Consider the following 12,012-nt stretch of genomic DNA (forward strand, 5'->3'; position numbering starts at 1 on the left):
ACTGGTAAATACTGGGTTAATATGACTACAACCCCCCCCCCCCCCCATCTACCTTTAGTCCCATTGTCTTGAGATTGAACAACACAGTGTTCCGGGCCACAACTAATCACACTTATATAACAGTATTACTGCACAACTCACACAGAAGGAATTTTGGTAATCTTCCTACATTTAAACAATAATTAAATGTTGACATTAATCCACGCTAGACAGTACAGGGACAGATATCCATCCTACAGCTCCTGTATCAATCACAAATCACAATGATTAAAAAGGGTCATAATAATTATCCCCATTTTCCCCAGTGCATTACATCTCATAGAATCCTTAGAAAGAGTACATGATGAGATAGCGTCCTACAAGAGGAATGGGGCGGGCTATCTGGAAATAGCCTACGAGTCTCTCACTTAATCATTTGAATGATACATTTTCCTAATCACTTAAGGGTTCATGAACTAATTAAATATGAACTAATGAAATATTCATGAAAATTTCAAGGACTGAAAAAATTGCAGCAGCTTACCTTGACCAGTTCTCATGGAAGTGAGCAAAATAACTAAACAAACAAGCTTTGGTCATATTAATGAGTTGAAATATTTATTTTAAAAACTGAAAAAATAAAACAAACCCACATACATAGTTTTTAGTATATCATAAAAAGACATTATTTCAAATGTTATTTTGAGTACTGTTTGTTTCTCATCGACTACAGTGAGCGGCAGTTTGAAAGGCTGGCTGAGCTGGTTGGACTACAGACACAAACCAAAGGGTGAGAGGTTAATAACCAGGAAGTAGTGACGGAAGTACACCGCTAAATCGTCATTAAATACCCAGTGTCACAACTTTTTATAGAAAACAGCCAAAAGCATAGCAGAATATTAAATACTCAAAGGGGCATTAAGACACACAGGAAGAGAAACTCAAAAGAGCATCACACACAGAGAAAGTATGCTATGATTAAACCAGATCTGGGTCCAAATAGGATTCATACATTTTTGAATTGCATTGCTTTTCATTGAGCCTGGAGTGCCAGATGGGCGTGTTTTGAAGCACATTTGGGACTATTTCATTGGTTCCATTGCGCCAGACAAGCTCAAGAGAAGCTGAAGTACTTCAAAGGAAAACAAATACCGGATGAAACCCTACTAACCTAACTCATTGTGTACTCGACAACATACGATGTTCCCATTTCTTTTCATAAAGCCAGATTGAAGAGCACTAGTGTCCACTAGCAAGAGAGAGGTGGAGAATTCATGACGAGTCTCTGTCATGCTGTGAAACACTGCCCTCTTGTGTCAATGTAACTTATTGGACAGGTCTAGGTTTAAACTCCCCGTTTTAGTTTTCTTCCGTTTGGTGCCTAATGAACACGGCCCAGGTGTTATTGCTATTGCAGACAGATGGAGGTTTCTCTGTCTAGGCTTTACAGCTACGTCGTCTGGTGAAGCTGATGGGAACCCAGCAGTGTGGGTGTGTATGGCTGCATTCCAATTCCCTGCCTTTCTGCTTGTTACTTGCTCATCACTCCACCATCTTTCTTAAGTCCATTCCTTTCAAATCAATGTGGGGGAGCCCCTCGAGGGAAGAAAATAGTAAATTATCAGATGGCAGCTTATTGAAGTCCATTTTCCAGCTACGTTACAGAGACCAGGAAGCTCACAGCCACACAGCCAATCAACGGTCCAGCATGATCAGGGTCGTGTTCAATAGGACACGGTGTAGGATACAGTTTTGCAAAGGAAAACTAAAACAAGTGTTTCTTATTGGACACGTTCAGGTAGTACCTTTTAGATTCACTCCGTTTTCTTCCGTGTTGTGCCTAATGAACACAACCAGGGGTTCAAAGCAGCCCCAGAGCATCACACACCACTTCAACATCAGCAGCAGTCCTCTCTGGTCAGACACGCCACACTACTGTCTTTAGAGAACCTAAACCCCATTCATTTCAACCGACAGAGCTCACTTCAGGGACAGATCTATTTCTAGTGTATCCTCAGGGTAGCTGGGTGTCTAAACAGTCAACTCTAATAATAACAACAACAACAGTCATCATGGTCTTTAAAACAGGAGGCGAAAAGGCAGAAGTCCGTATCTCAGTGGGCATATAGCTCAGACGGGGTTTGGGTTAGAGAGATAAAAGCTCACAGTGAGAGGAAAAAAGAGGACCCAGGAGAAAAGAAAACTGGCGAGGGCAACAACTCTACGACTTAGAATAACAACGCAACAACTGTTTAGTGGGAGAAAAACACACACGCCTGTTTTTGTTGCACTGATGAGACATTGGGTGGGCAAGGGGTGGGGTCTAACTGGCAATCAGTCAAGTCTCCCTCTGATGAGGGATTGGCCCTTGTGCAATGCATTGTAGGATGTCTGGTTGTGAAGAACTTGTGCTCGTGGTTGGTCGCTCCACACACACACTAGTGGTGCTCCCACTGGGACAAAACGAACCGTTGGTAGAAGACAAAGGATCCATCAGCAGGTGTGCTATTCCTCAACAGTGGAGGGAGAGGGGCCAGGGAGGTAGTCAATCCATCCCCCGTCACTTTCCCTCCTCATCACTGTCCCATTGGAGGCCACCGGGAGCAAGAGGAGCATTTAAAAAAAGCACCTTTTTATTTGGCTTTCATAAAAATTCAAAAATAAATAGGAAGAGAAAGACTGAAGAGTATAAATGAGGCAAGAGGCAGAGCGAGAGAGAAGTCAGTCTTGTGGTTGGAGGAGAGGTGGGGAGCAGACCTCAACCTGTACCTGTGAGAAGAGTAGAGGAATATTAGACTGGGCTTCAACACAACCAAAAGGCCAAAAGGAAATCACACACACAACCGCTATTTCTGCCATAGTGCCTCTGAGTAATCATGTTGAGACACACATACGCACCTTCACCCTCCTCCCCCCAGCCCTCGGCCACCCCGGCCAGCTCGTAGTGCTTCTTCCTTAGCTCTCCTAGACGCTCTCGCTCCTTCTGCAGCTTTGTCTCCAGCTCTAGAACCGAAACCTGACAACACACACAAAAACACTGTTTACTTAGACCTATAACACACACACACACACACACACACACACACACACACACACACACACACACACACACACACACACACACACACACACACACACACACACACACACACACACACACACACACACACACACACACACACACACACACACACACACACACACACACACCTCTTACCTGAGAGTCCATCTCCTGCCTCTTGATCTGAGTGAGGGTCATACTGGAGAAATCCATGGTGTCTGAAGCACACAGTCATAGGAGGGAGAGAGAAAGAAAGACAATCAGCATTCAGTCACAAAACATTAAGTCATGTTGATCTCTCACTGTAAATCCATGGCCACACTAATGTTAATCCACTCACCTTTCTCCTCGATCTGGGACTTCCCGGACTTGGTGGAGGCTACAACTCCGGCGGTGGCCTGTGTGACCCCTTTGGATGCCAGCTTCAGGCGGCCCAGGTTGGCGTTGTCTTTGTCTGCCTTCACCTGCCCAACAGACCAGAGAGTGGCTGGGTTACCAACACGAATGGGACATGGGTGTGTCTTAAACACATGTAGAGATATGGTTGACACACCAAGTGATGAGAGATGTAGGTTGGCATATGTACATCCGGTTGTGAGTGTCTCACGCACACATGCACAGTTTCAGTTACCACATGGTAAAGTGGGGGGGGTTTTATCCTGCCTGTTTGTCCCTGTCCGGGGGTATCGTCGGACAGGGCCAGTGTCTCCCGGCCCCTCCTGTCTCAGTCTCCAGTATTTATGCTGCAATAGTTTATGTGTAGAGGAACTTGGGTAAGTCTGTTATATATGGACTATTTCTCCTGTCTTATCCGGTGTCCTGTGTGAATTTAAGTATGCTCCCTCTAATTATTTATCTTCTCTCAGAGGACCTGAGCCCTGGGAACATGCCTCAGGACTACCTGGCATGATGACTCCTTGCTGTCCCCAGTCCACCTGGTCATGCTGCTGCTCCAGTTTCAACTGTTCTGCCTGTGGCTATGGAATCCTGACCTGTTCACCGGACGTGCTACCTTGTCCCGGACCTGCTGTTTTGGACTCTCTCTACCACACCTGCTGTCTCTAACTCTGAATGATCGGTGAAGCAAAGCCAACTGACATTTACTCCTGAGGTGCTGTCCTGTTGCACCCTCTACAACCACTGTGATTATTATTATCTGACCCTGCTGGTCATCTATGAACGTTTGAACATCTTGGCCATGTTCTGTTATAATCTCCACCCGGCACAGCCAGAAGAGGGCTGGCCACCCCTCAGAGCCTGAATCCTCTTCTTCCAAGGTTTTGGCCTTTCTAGGGAGTTTTTCCTACCCACTGTGCTTCTAACATCTGCATAATTTGCTGTTTGGGGTTTTAGGCTGGGTTTCTGTACAGCATTTTGTGATATCGGCTGATGTAAAAAGGGCTTTATAAATATATTTGATTGATTGATATCACCACACAAGAAGTACCGTCTCACCTTGGATGCGGCCACCAGTTGTGCAGTGCTGGCTGCAATCTCATGCGAACACACCATCAGCTCCTCGTACTTGCCCTTGCCCTGCACCACCAGGTCTGCTGCATCTCTATGGGAAACATTACGCAGAGCATTATGGGTAATGTAGTACATCATGCTACTATTTCAACGGTTATAGGCTATACAGTAAGGAGCTGGAGTCGTGTAGTCAGGAAAAACCTGTGGCCTAAATGAGTGTATTCCAGAATACCATGGTGTTGTAGAGTAGTAACAACACTGCTGTAACAGTGCTCCGGTGCAGTAATACGAGGTTACGTTAGAAGAAGAAGTGTGATACTACTTACACCATTACCGTGGCACCCCAGCCCACGGCTTTGGAGGCTGAGATCAGGCCTTCAGTCCAGCGAGAGTTCTTGACATAGAACTCCTTCATGGATGCTGCCCCCTGGTGGAACAAATATATATTATATTGGAATATACACTGAGTGCGCAAAACATTAGGAACACTGAAGTTTCCCCCTCCATGTCAATGAGGGGGAAGCAGCAGTGGGAGCACTGAGCAGAAGCTATATAGGCAGCAAAGAGGGCAGCAGCTACATTTAAATACAGTACATGCGCATTAATCTCTGCATCAATAGCGGAGTCAGCCACTCCGTATATTATATTATTATACATTATGATGCACATATGATAGGTTTCTGTTTCTCACCCTGCCACTATCCACAATGTCCCTTTGCAGATCTTTGGAAGACAGAACGAGCTCTTTGATGGCCTGCATCAGGTCTGTACAGGAGGCCAAGATCCTATGGGGGGCGATAGAGGACACATTAGTTCGGCAGCTCTACATCTTGATCTGAAACGTTTCACTCATTTGAAAGTTATGTGATTCTCAAAGCCAGGGTTGTGTTCATTAGGGCACGCCATGGAAATGTTTTAAAAAGGGGACGGGAAAAAAAATAGCTTTTCTTACTGGACATGTCCAGGAGACTCACCTCTCGTTGACCTCCATCTTAACCCCTGTGTCGACTGCACGCGACTTGTTGAGCATATCCTGTCAATGGAATAGAACAAATAGAGGAAATTAGACACCTTTTGTAAAATGAAACCAGAGGGTTCTTTTCACACACACACACTTCTGTTTTTTCCTGGATCCTCCTTGGTGATGATGGTGACACACACACACATACACAAATTGAGCTGGTTACCTCTATCCTGGCGGCTGCTGACTCCACGGCGGCTGATGTGGCAGCCATTTCCTGCTCCACCAGATCTCCCAGCTCCCCCTGCTGCAGCTCCAGACCCCGAGGACGCAGTTTCTACAGACCAGAGAGGGAGAGAGAAAGAGTGTTGGGGGAGCTGACCTGTGCCTGAAGGTCAACTTCTAGTGTTGTGATTTCCCCTCCACGGGTCACATACTTTGTTGAAAGGATAAGAAGCACTGAGACTCATCTTATCATGATGACATCTCCTGGTTTAAATGTGCACAAATAGGCATTATGAAGACATTGAGGTTCTCAGTATGATTGCAGGGTGTGGACTTCCACTAAATGTAGTAGACCGATGTCACAACCATGTCAGATAATTTCACAACCATGTCAGGTCAGCACTAGAGGTCGACCGATTAATCGGAGTGGCCGATTAATTAGGGCCGATTTCAGGTTTTCATAACAATCGGAAATCTGTATTTTTGGAGACCGATTTGGCAACAACAAAAAAAAATGACACCTTTATTTAATCTTTATTTAACTAGGCAAGTCAGTTAAGAACACATTCTTATTTTCAATGACGGCCTAGGAATGGTGGGTTAACTGCCTCGTTCAGGGGCAGAACGGCAGATTTTTACCTTGTCAGCTCGGGGGATTCAATCTTGCAACCTTACAGTTAACTAGTCCAATGATCTAACCACCTGCCTCTCATTGCACTCCACGAGGAGCCTGCCTGTTACGCGAATGCAGTAAGCCAAGGTAAGTTGCTAGCTAGCATTAAACTTATCTTATAAAAAAACTATTAATCAATCAATCATAATCACTAGTTAACTACACATGGTTGATGATATTACTAGTTTATCTAGCGTGTCCTGCGTTGCATATAATCGATGCGGTGCGTATCATTGCTCCAATGTGTACCTAACCATAAACATCAATGCCTTTCTTAAAATCAATACACAGAAGTATATATTCTTAAACCTGCATATTTTGCTAAAATAAATCCAGGTTAGCAGGCAATATTAACCAGGTGAAATTGTGTTACTTCTCTTGCGTTCATTGCATGCAGAGTCAGTGTATATGCAACAGTTTGGGCCGCCTAATTTGCCAGAATTGTACGTAATTATGACATAACATTGAAGGTTGTGCAATGTAACAGGAATATTTAGACTTATGGATGTCATCCGTTAGATAAAATACCGAACGGTTCCGTATTTCACTGAAAGAATAAACGTCTTGTTTCCGAGATGATAGTTTCCGGATACAACCATATTAATGACCTAAGTCTCGTATTTCTGTGTGTTATCATGTTATAACTAAGTCTATGATTTGATAGAGGAGTCTGACTGAGCGATGGTAGGCACCAGCAAGGCTCGTAAGCATTCATTCAAACAGCACTTTCGTGCGTTTGCCAGCAGCTGTTTATGACTTCAAGCCTATCAACTCCCGAGATTAGGCTGGTGTAACCGATGTGAAATGGCTAGCTAGTTAGCGGGATACGCGCTAATAGCGTTTAAAACATCACTCACTCTGAGACTTGGAGTAGTTGTTCCCCTTGCTCTGCAAGGGCAGCGGCTTTTGTGGAGCGATGGGTAACGCTGCTTCGAGGGTGGCTGTTGTCGATGTGTTCCTGGTTCGAGCCCAGGTAGGAGCGAGGAGAGGGACGGAAGCTATACTGTTACACTGGCAATACTAATGTGCCTATAAGAATATCCAAAAGTCAAAGGTACATGAAATACAAATCGTATAGAGAGAAATAGTCCTATAATTCCTATAATAACTACAACCTAAAACGGCTTACCTGGGAATATTGAAGACTCGTGTTAAAAGGAACCACCAGCTTTCATATGTTCTCATGTTCTGAGCAAGGAACTTAAATGTTAGCTTTCTTACATGGAACATATTGCACTTTTACTTTCTTCACCAACACTTTGTTTTTGCATTATTTAAACCAAATTGAACGTTTCATAATTGATTTTATTGATGTATTATATTAAGTTAAAATAAGTGTTCATTCAGTATTGTTGTAATTGTCATTATTACAAATAAATAAATAAATACAAAATTTAAAATCTGCTTTTTTGGTCCTCCAATAAATCGGTAGCGGTGTTGAAAAAGCATAATCGGTCGACCTCTAGTTTCTCAATCAAAGTTTGTACCGACGTAGACCATTGAATAATACCATTTTAAAATATGCAGAAATGCATCATCTGCCTATACCAACACATATCGGCTCAAATACATACTGTCAATTGTGAATGATAATTCCTCTGGTTTTAATCGGTGAAATGCCCAAGCTGCATCTGCATGACAACCATTTGATCTCAATCAGTTTCATGGGAATATGAATTCAGATCTTCTACTGTTTGAGCAAATATACGAGCAGATTGTGTTAACATGCTACATCATACACTATACATACAAAAGTATGTTGAAACCTCCTCAAATTAGTGGATTCGGCTATTTCAGTCACACCCATTGCGGACAGGTGTATAAAAATCGAGCACATAGCCACGCAATCGCCATAGACACATTGACAGTAGAATGGCATTACTAAAAAGCTCAGTGACTTTCAGAGCTCGTCAAATGTATGCCCTGCTAGAGCTGCTCCGGTCAACTGTAAGTGCTGATATTGTGAAGTGTAAACTTCTCGGAGTAACAACGGCTCAGCCACGAAGTGGAAGGCCACACAAGCTCACAGAACGGGACCATCGAGTGCCGAAGCCCGTAGCACTTAAGAATCATCTGTCCTCGTTTGCAACACTCACTACCGAGTTCCAAACTGCCTCTGGAAGCAACATCGGCACAATAACTGTTCGTCGGGAGCTTCATGAAATGGGTTTCCATGGCCAAGCAGCTGCACACAAGCCCAAGATCACCATGTGCAATGCCAAGCGTCCTGCCACCTGTAAAGTTTGGTGGAGGAGGAATAATGGTCTGGGGCTGTTTTTCATGGTACGGCCAAGGCCCCTTAGTTCCAGTAAAGGGAAATCTTATCCCTACAGCATACAATGACATTCTAGAAGATTCTGCGCTTCCAAGTTTGAGGCAACAGTTTTGAGAAGGCCCTTCCCTGTTTCAGCATGACAATGCCCCCGTGCACAATGCGAGGTCCATACAGAAATGATTTGTCGATATCGGTGTGGAAGAATTTGACTGGCCTGCACAGAGCCCTGACCTCAACCCCATCAAACACCTTTGGGATGAATTGGAATGCCTACTGCGAGCCAGACTTAATTGTCCAACATCAGTGCCTGACTTCACTAATGCTCGTGGCTGAATGGAAGCAAGTGGAACGCCTTCCCAGAAGAGTGGAGGCTGTTATAGCAGCAAAGGAGAGCATATTAATGCCCATGATGTTGAAATTAGCTGTTGGACGAGCGGGTGTCCACATACTTCTGGTTATGTAGTGTAATTATGTTATGTAGTGTAGTCTAACATTAACGTTAAACTATGCTATTAAATTGGGTCTGTTGTGTAGAATACAAATTAATCATTAAGTGATCTTGCCAAAACATTGATTGACCTTTGATCTAAACTTTTACCCAGACTATTAAACAACCCAAATTCTGAGTAGTGGCGGCGTTTTGCTCCGGTGCGGTACGGCAGCACTAGAACCCTGGACCTAACATTTTCTGGAACTTACGTTTACGGGAAAGTCATAGGACTCCCCCCCCCCTCATTATTACCAAGACAATAAACATGGGATCTGCAGTTTCAGCAGAATATCAGAGATTGCTTCTCATCTCAATAACAGTAACTGGTTGAGTAAGTACTGTTGTGACACACCAAAATTATTCTATAAAATGGTGAGTTGGAGACGAGATTTGCATTCCAGATCATCCAGATTCCAGCATCCTCCAGCCAAGATTCTAACTACACCGACATTCACCATGGACAGAAAAGGCCTGGTTTGCTCTGTCCTCCTGTTGCTGTCCCTGCTCCTAGTCTCTTCAGCCATCATCAGAGAACTCCAATCAATCAATGAACTGAGAACCATAGAGTTTGTCCACAGCTATACACGTCACGGTCTCAAGCTGCTCTACTGGTTCGCTCAACAGCTGACCATCCATGCCCGCACAGACGCCATTTCTGTTGGTTTCAACGCCGGCTGGAATATGGCTTCCATTCCTTTGGAAACACAGAGAGGCTACTCCCAGCAATTAATTACGCCACACGACTCTACTTTGCAGTGGGCAACCTCAATACAATAAGCAACCCCGGTGCAGGCAGCCTGCCAAATGATGTTGTTTATGATAACAGACAACCCTTTACTCCCGAAAAGAACATGGATCGGATCATTGTCAAGATCCCCTACGACCGGCTCGTTGTGGAAGACGTGTACATAACACGGCACCAACCGGCAGCCGCCCGGGGAGACGAATTCTACGACCAGGCGAATACCTACAAGATCAGAGTCGGCCTCTTGAGAGAGATACGCAGATAGAGAGATACGCAGACAGAGAGATATCGCAGACAGAGAGATACGCAGACAGAGAGATACGCAGACAGAGAGATATCATAGACAGAGAGATACGCAGACAGAGAGATATCGCAGATTTTTTGCGAGCGGCAGGTTGTTGCTAGAAACCAGGGCTGAAAGCAGATTGATATCCTTGCCAGTAGGTATAGTACAGATTGATATCCTTGCCAGTAGGTATAGTACAGATTGATATCCTTGCCAGTAGGTATAGTACAGATTGCTAAAAAATCTTTTGAACACGTAGTCAAATTGTGATTGTTCTTTTTCGATTGTGATTCTTCTGATGAGTGTTTAATGACAGCCTTATTGTTTACTTTCTGTAGTTCACCTTAAGAGCAACTGGACATGTAGCCTATTCTAGTTTATCCATGAATCCCTCCGTCCCTGCAGCCTGACTGAGGCTTTCAATGGTTCTGTATCATCAGTATCATCGTCAGAGACATCCTCCTCCCTTTAACTCGCTAGTAATTGTGTAATAATCTCATGTTTTCATGAAATCAAATGACAGTACAGTTTAGGTGCAAATTACAATGTTTTACTCTTAAGAATAAAGCAATAACAACAAAACTTGTATGACCATAAAGACTGGACTGACCTCTGCGGTGGCCAGGATGCCATCCAGCGCTGCCCTCAACGTTGCACTGTCTGCCGTAGCCAGGCTTTCCTGCTCCTTCATCTGACCCAGCAGGGCCAGGGCTTCAGCCCCACACGCCTTCACACTGTCTGACAACGCTGTGGAAAGAGACGGGGGACAGAGAGGACGGTCAGAGATGCACACACAGTACGGAGACTTAGAGGAAGTGGGTTAACTGCTATCCTGGTCCTTCATCTGTTTGTGCCGTCCTCCCAACGCCGGCACCCGGTGACAGACAGCACAAACAGATAGGGAATCAGGCTATCGACGCCTGTCTGCGCATTATCAGTACTTCTCTAACATGTATATAGGGGCGTAGTGGTTTTTAAAAGACATGGATCAAATCAAACTTTATTTAAAATCATGGCGCATTCCTGTCCTGTCCTGTGAGTGCACATTTCAGTTGAAAAGACACAGGGACAGCTCACACTCACCGTCCGCTTGCTCCACTGGCACCATGTGAGAGGTGGCACTGCCCTGAACAATGGTGTCGCCCACCAGGTGTGCAAGATGGGTCACTGCCCGCACCAGCTCCGACACACCTGGAGAAACAAGGGTCAAAGGTCAAACTGATAAAAGTCTATATACAAATAAACAGGATATGCCACTTTTATATGAAGTACTTGAAGGCTGTAATGCTGAAAAACACAGTATTTGAACAATAAAATACACATTTTTACCACAGCACCAGTCAAAAGTTTGGACACACCTACTCATTCCAGGATTTTTCTTTATTTTTTGACTATTTTCTCATTTAGAATAATAGTAAAGACATCAAAACTAAATAACACGTATGGAATCATGTAGTCACCAAAAAATATATTTTAGATTCTTCAAAGTAGCCACCCTTTGCCTTGATGACAGCTTTGCACACTCTTGGCATTCTCTCAACCAGCAATGATTGTCCCACAAAGCGCAAACCAGATGGGATGGTGTATCGCTGCAGAATGCTGTGGTAACCATGCTGGTTAATTGTGCCTTGAATTCTAAATAAATCACTGACAGTGTCTCCAGCAAAGCATCCCCACACCATCACACCTCATCCTCCATGCTTCACGGTGGGAACCACACATGCGGAGGTCATCCGTTCACCTACTCTGTGTCTCACAAAGTCACGGCAGATGGAACCAAAAATCTCAAATTTGGATTCATTAGACCAACAGACAGATTTCCACCGGTCTAATGTCCATTGCTCGTG

The 12,012-nt window shown here is 44.3% G+C and overlaps 1 protein-coding gene across 2 annotated transcripts in view; it reads right to left on the reverse strand.

Annotated features, from left to right (window-relative positions):
* Positions 1-575: 575 nt before the first annotated feature.
* LOC124005212 (huntingtin-interacting protein 1-like) overlaps positions 576-12,012 on the reverse strand; it is a 44,047-nt gene continuing 32,610 nt past the window's right edge. For both annotated transcript variants that reach the window (XM_046314243.1, XM_046314244.1), the window contains exons 21-31: positions 11,249-11,356; positions 10,776-10,912; positions 5,698-5,808; positions 5,485-5,543; positions 5,202-5,295; positions 4,837-4,937; positions 4,496-4,601; positions 3,381-3,504; positions 3,197-3,258; positions 2,878-2,995; positions 576-2,748 (exon numbers count right to left, since the gene is read on the reverse strand). In XM_046314243.1, coding sequence (XP_046170199.1) covers positions 2,738-2,748; positions 2,878-2,995; positions 3,197-3,258; positions 3,381-3,504; positions 4,496-4,601; positions 4,837-4,937; positions 5,202-5,295; positions 5,485-5,543; positions 5,698-5,808; positions 10,776-10,912; positions 11,249-11,356 — 1,031 coding nt within the window. In that variant the 3' untranslated portion in view covers positions 576-2,737. The remainder of the gene's footprint in view (positions 2,749-2,877; positions 2,996-3,196; positions 3,259-3,380; positions 3,505-4,495; positions 4,602-4,836; positions 4,938-5,201; positions 5,296-5,484; positions 5,544-5,697; positions 5,809-10,775; positions 10,913-11,248; positions 11,357-12,012) is intronic.

Source organism: Oncorhynchus gorbuscha, linkage group LG19 (genome assembly GCF_021184085.1).
Source record: "Oncorhynchus gorbuscha isolate QuinsamMale2020 ecotype Even-year linkage group LG19, OgorEven_v1.0, whole genome shotgun sequence".
NCBI lineage: Eukaryota > Metazoa > Chordata > Actinopteri > Salmoniformes > Salmonidae > Oncorhynchus > Oncorhynchus gorbuscha.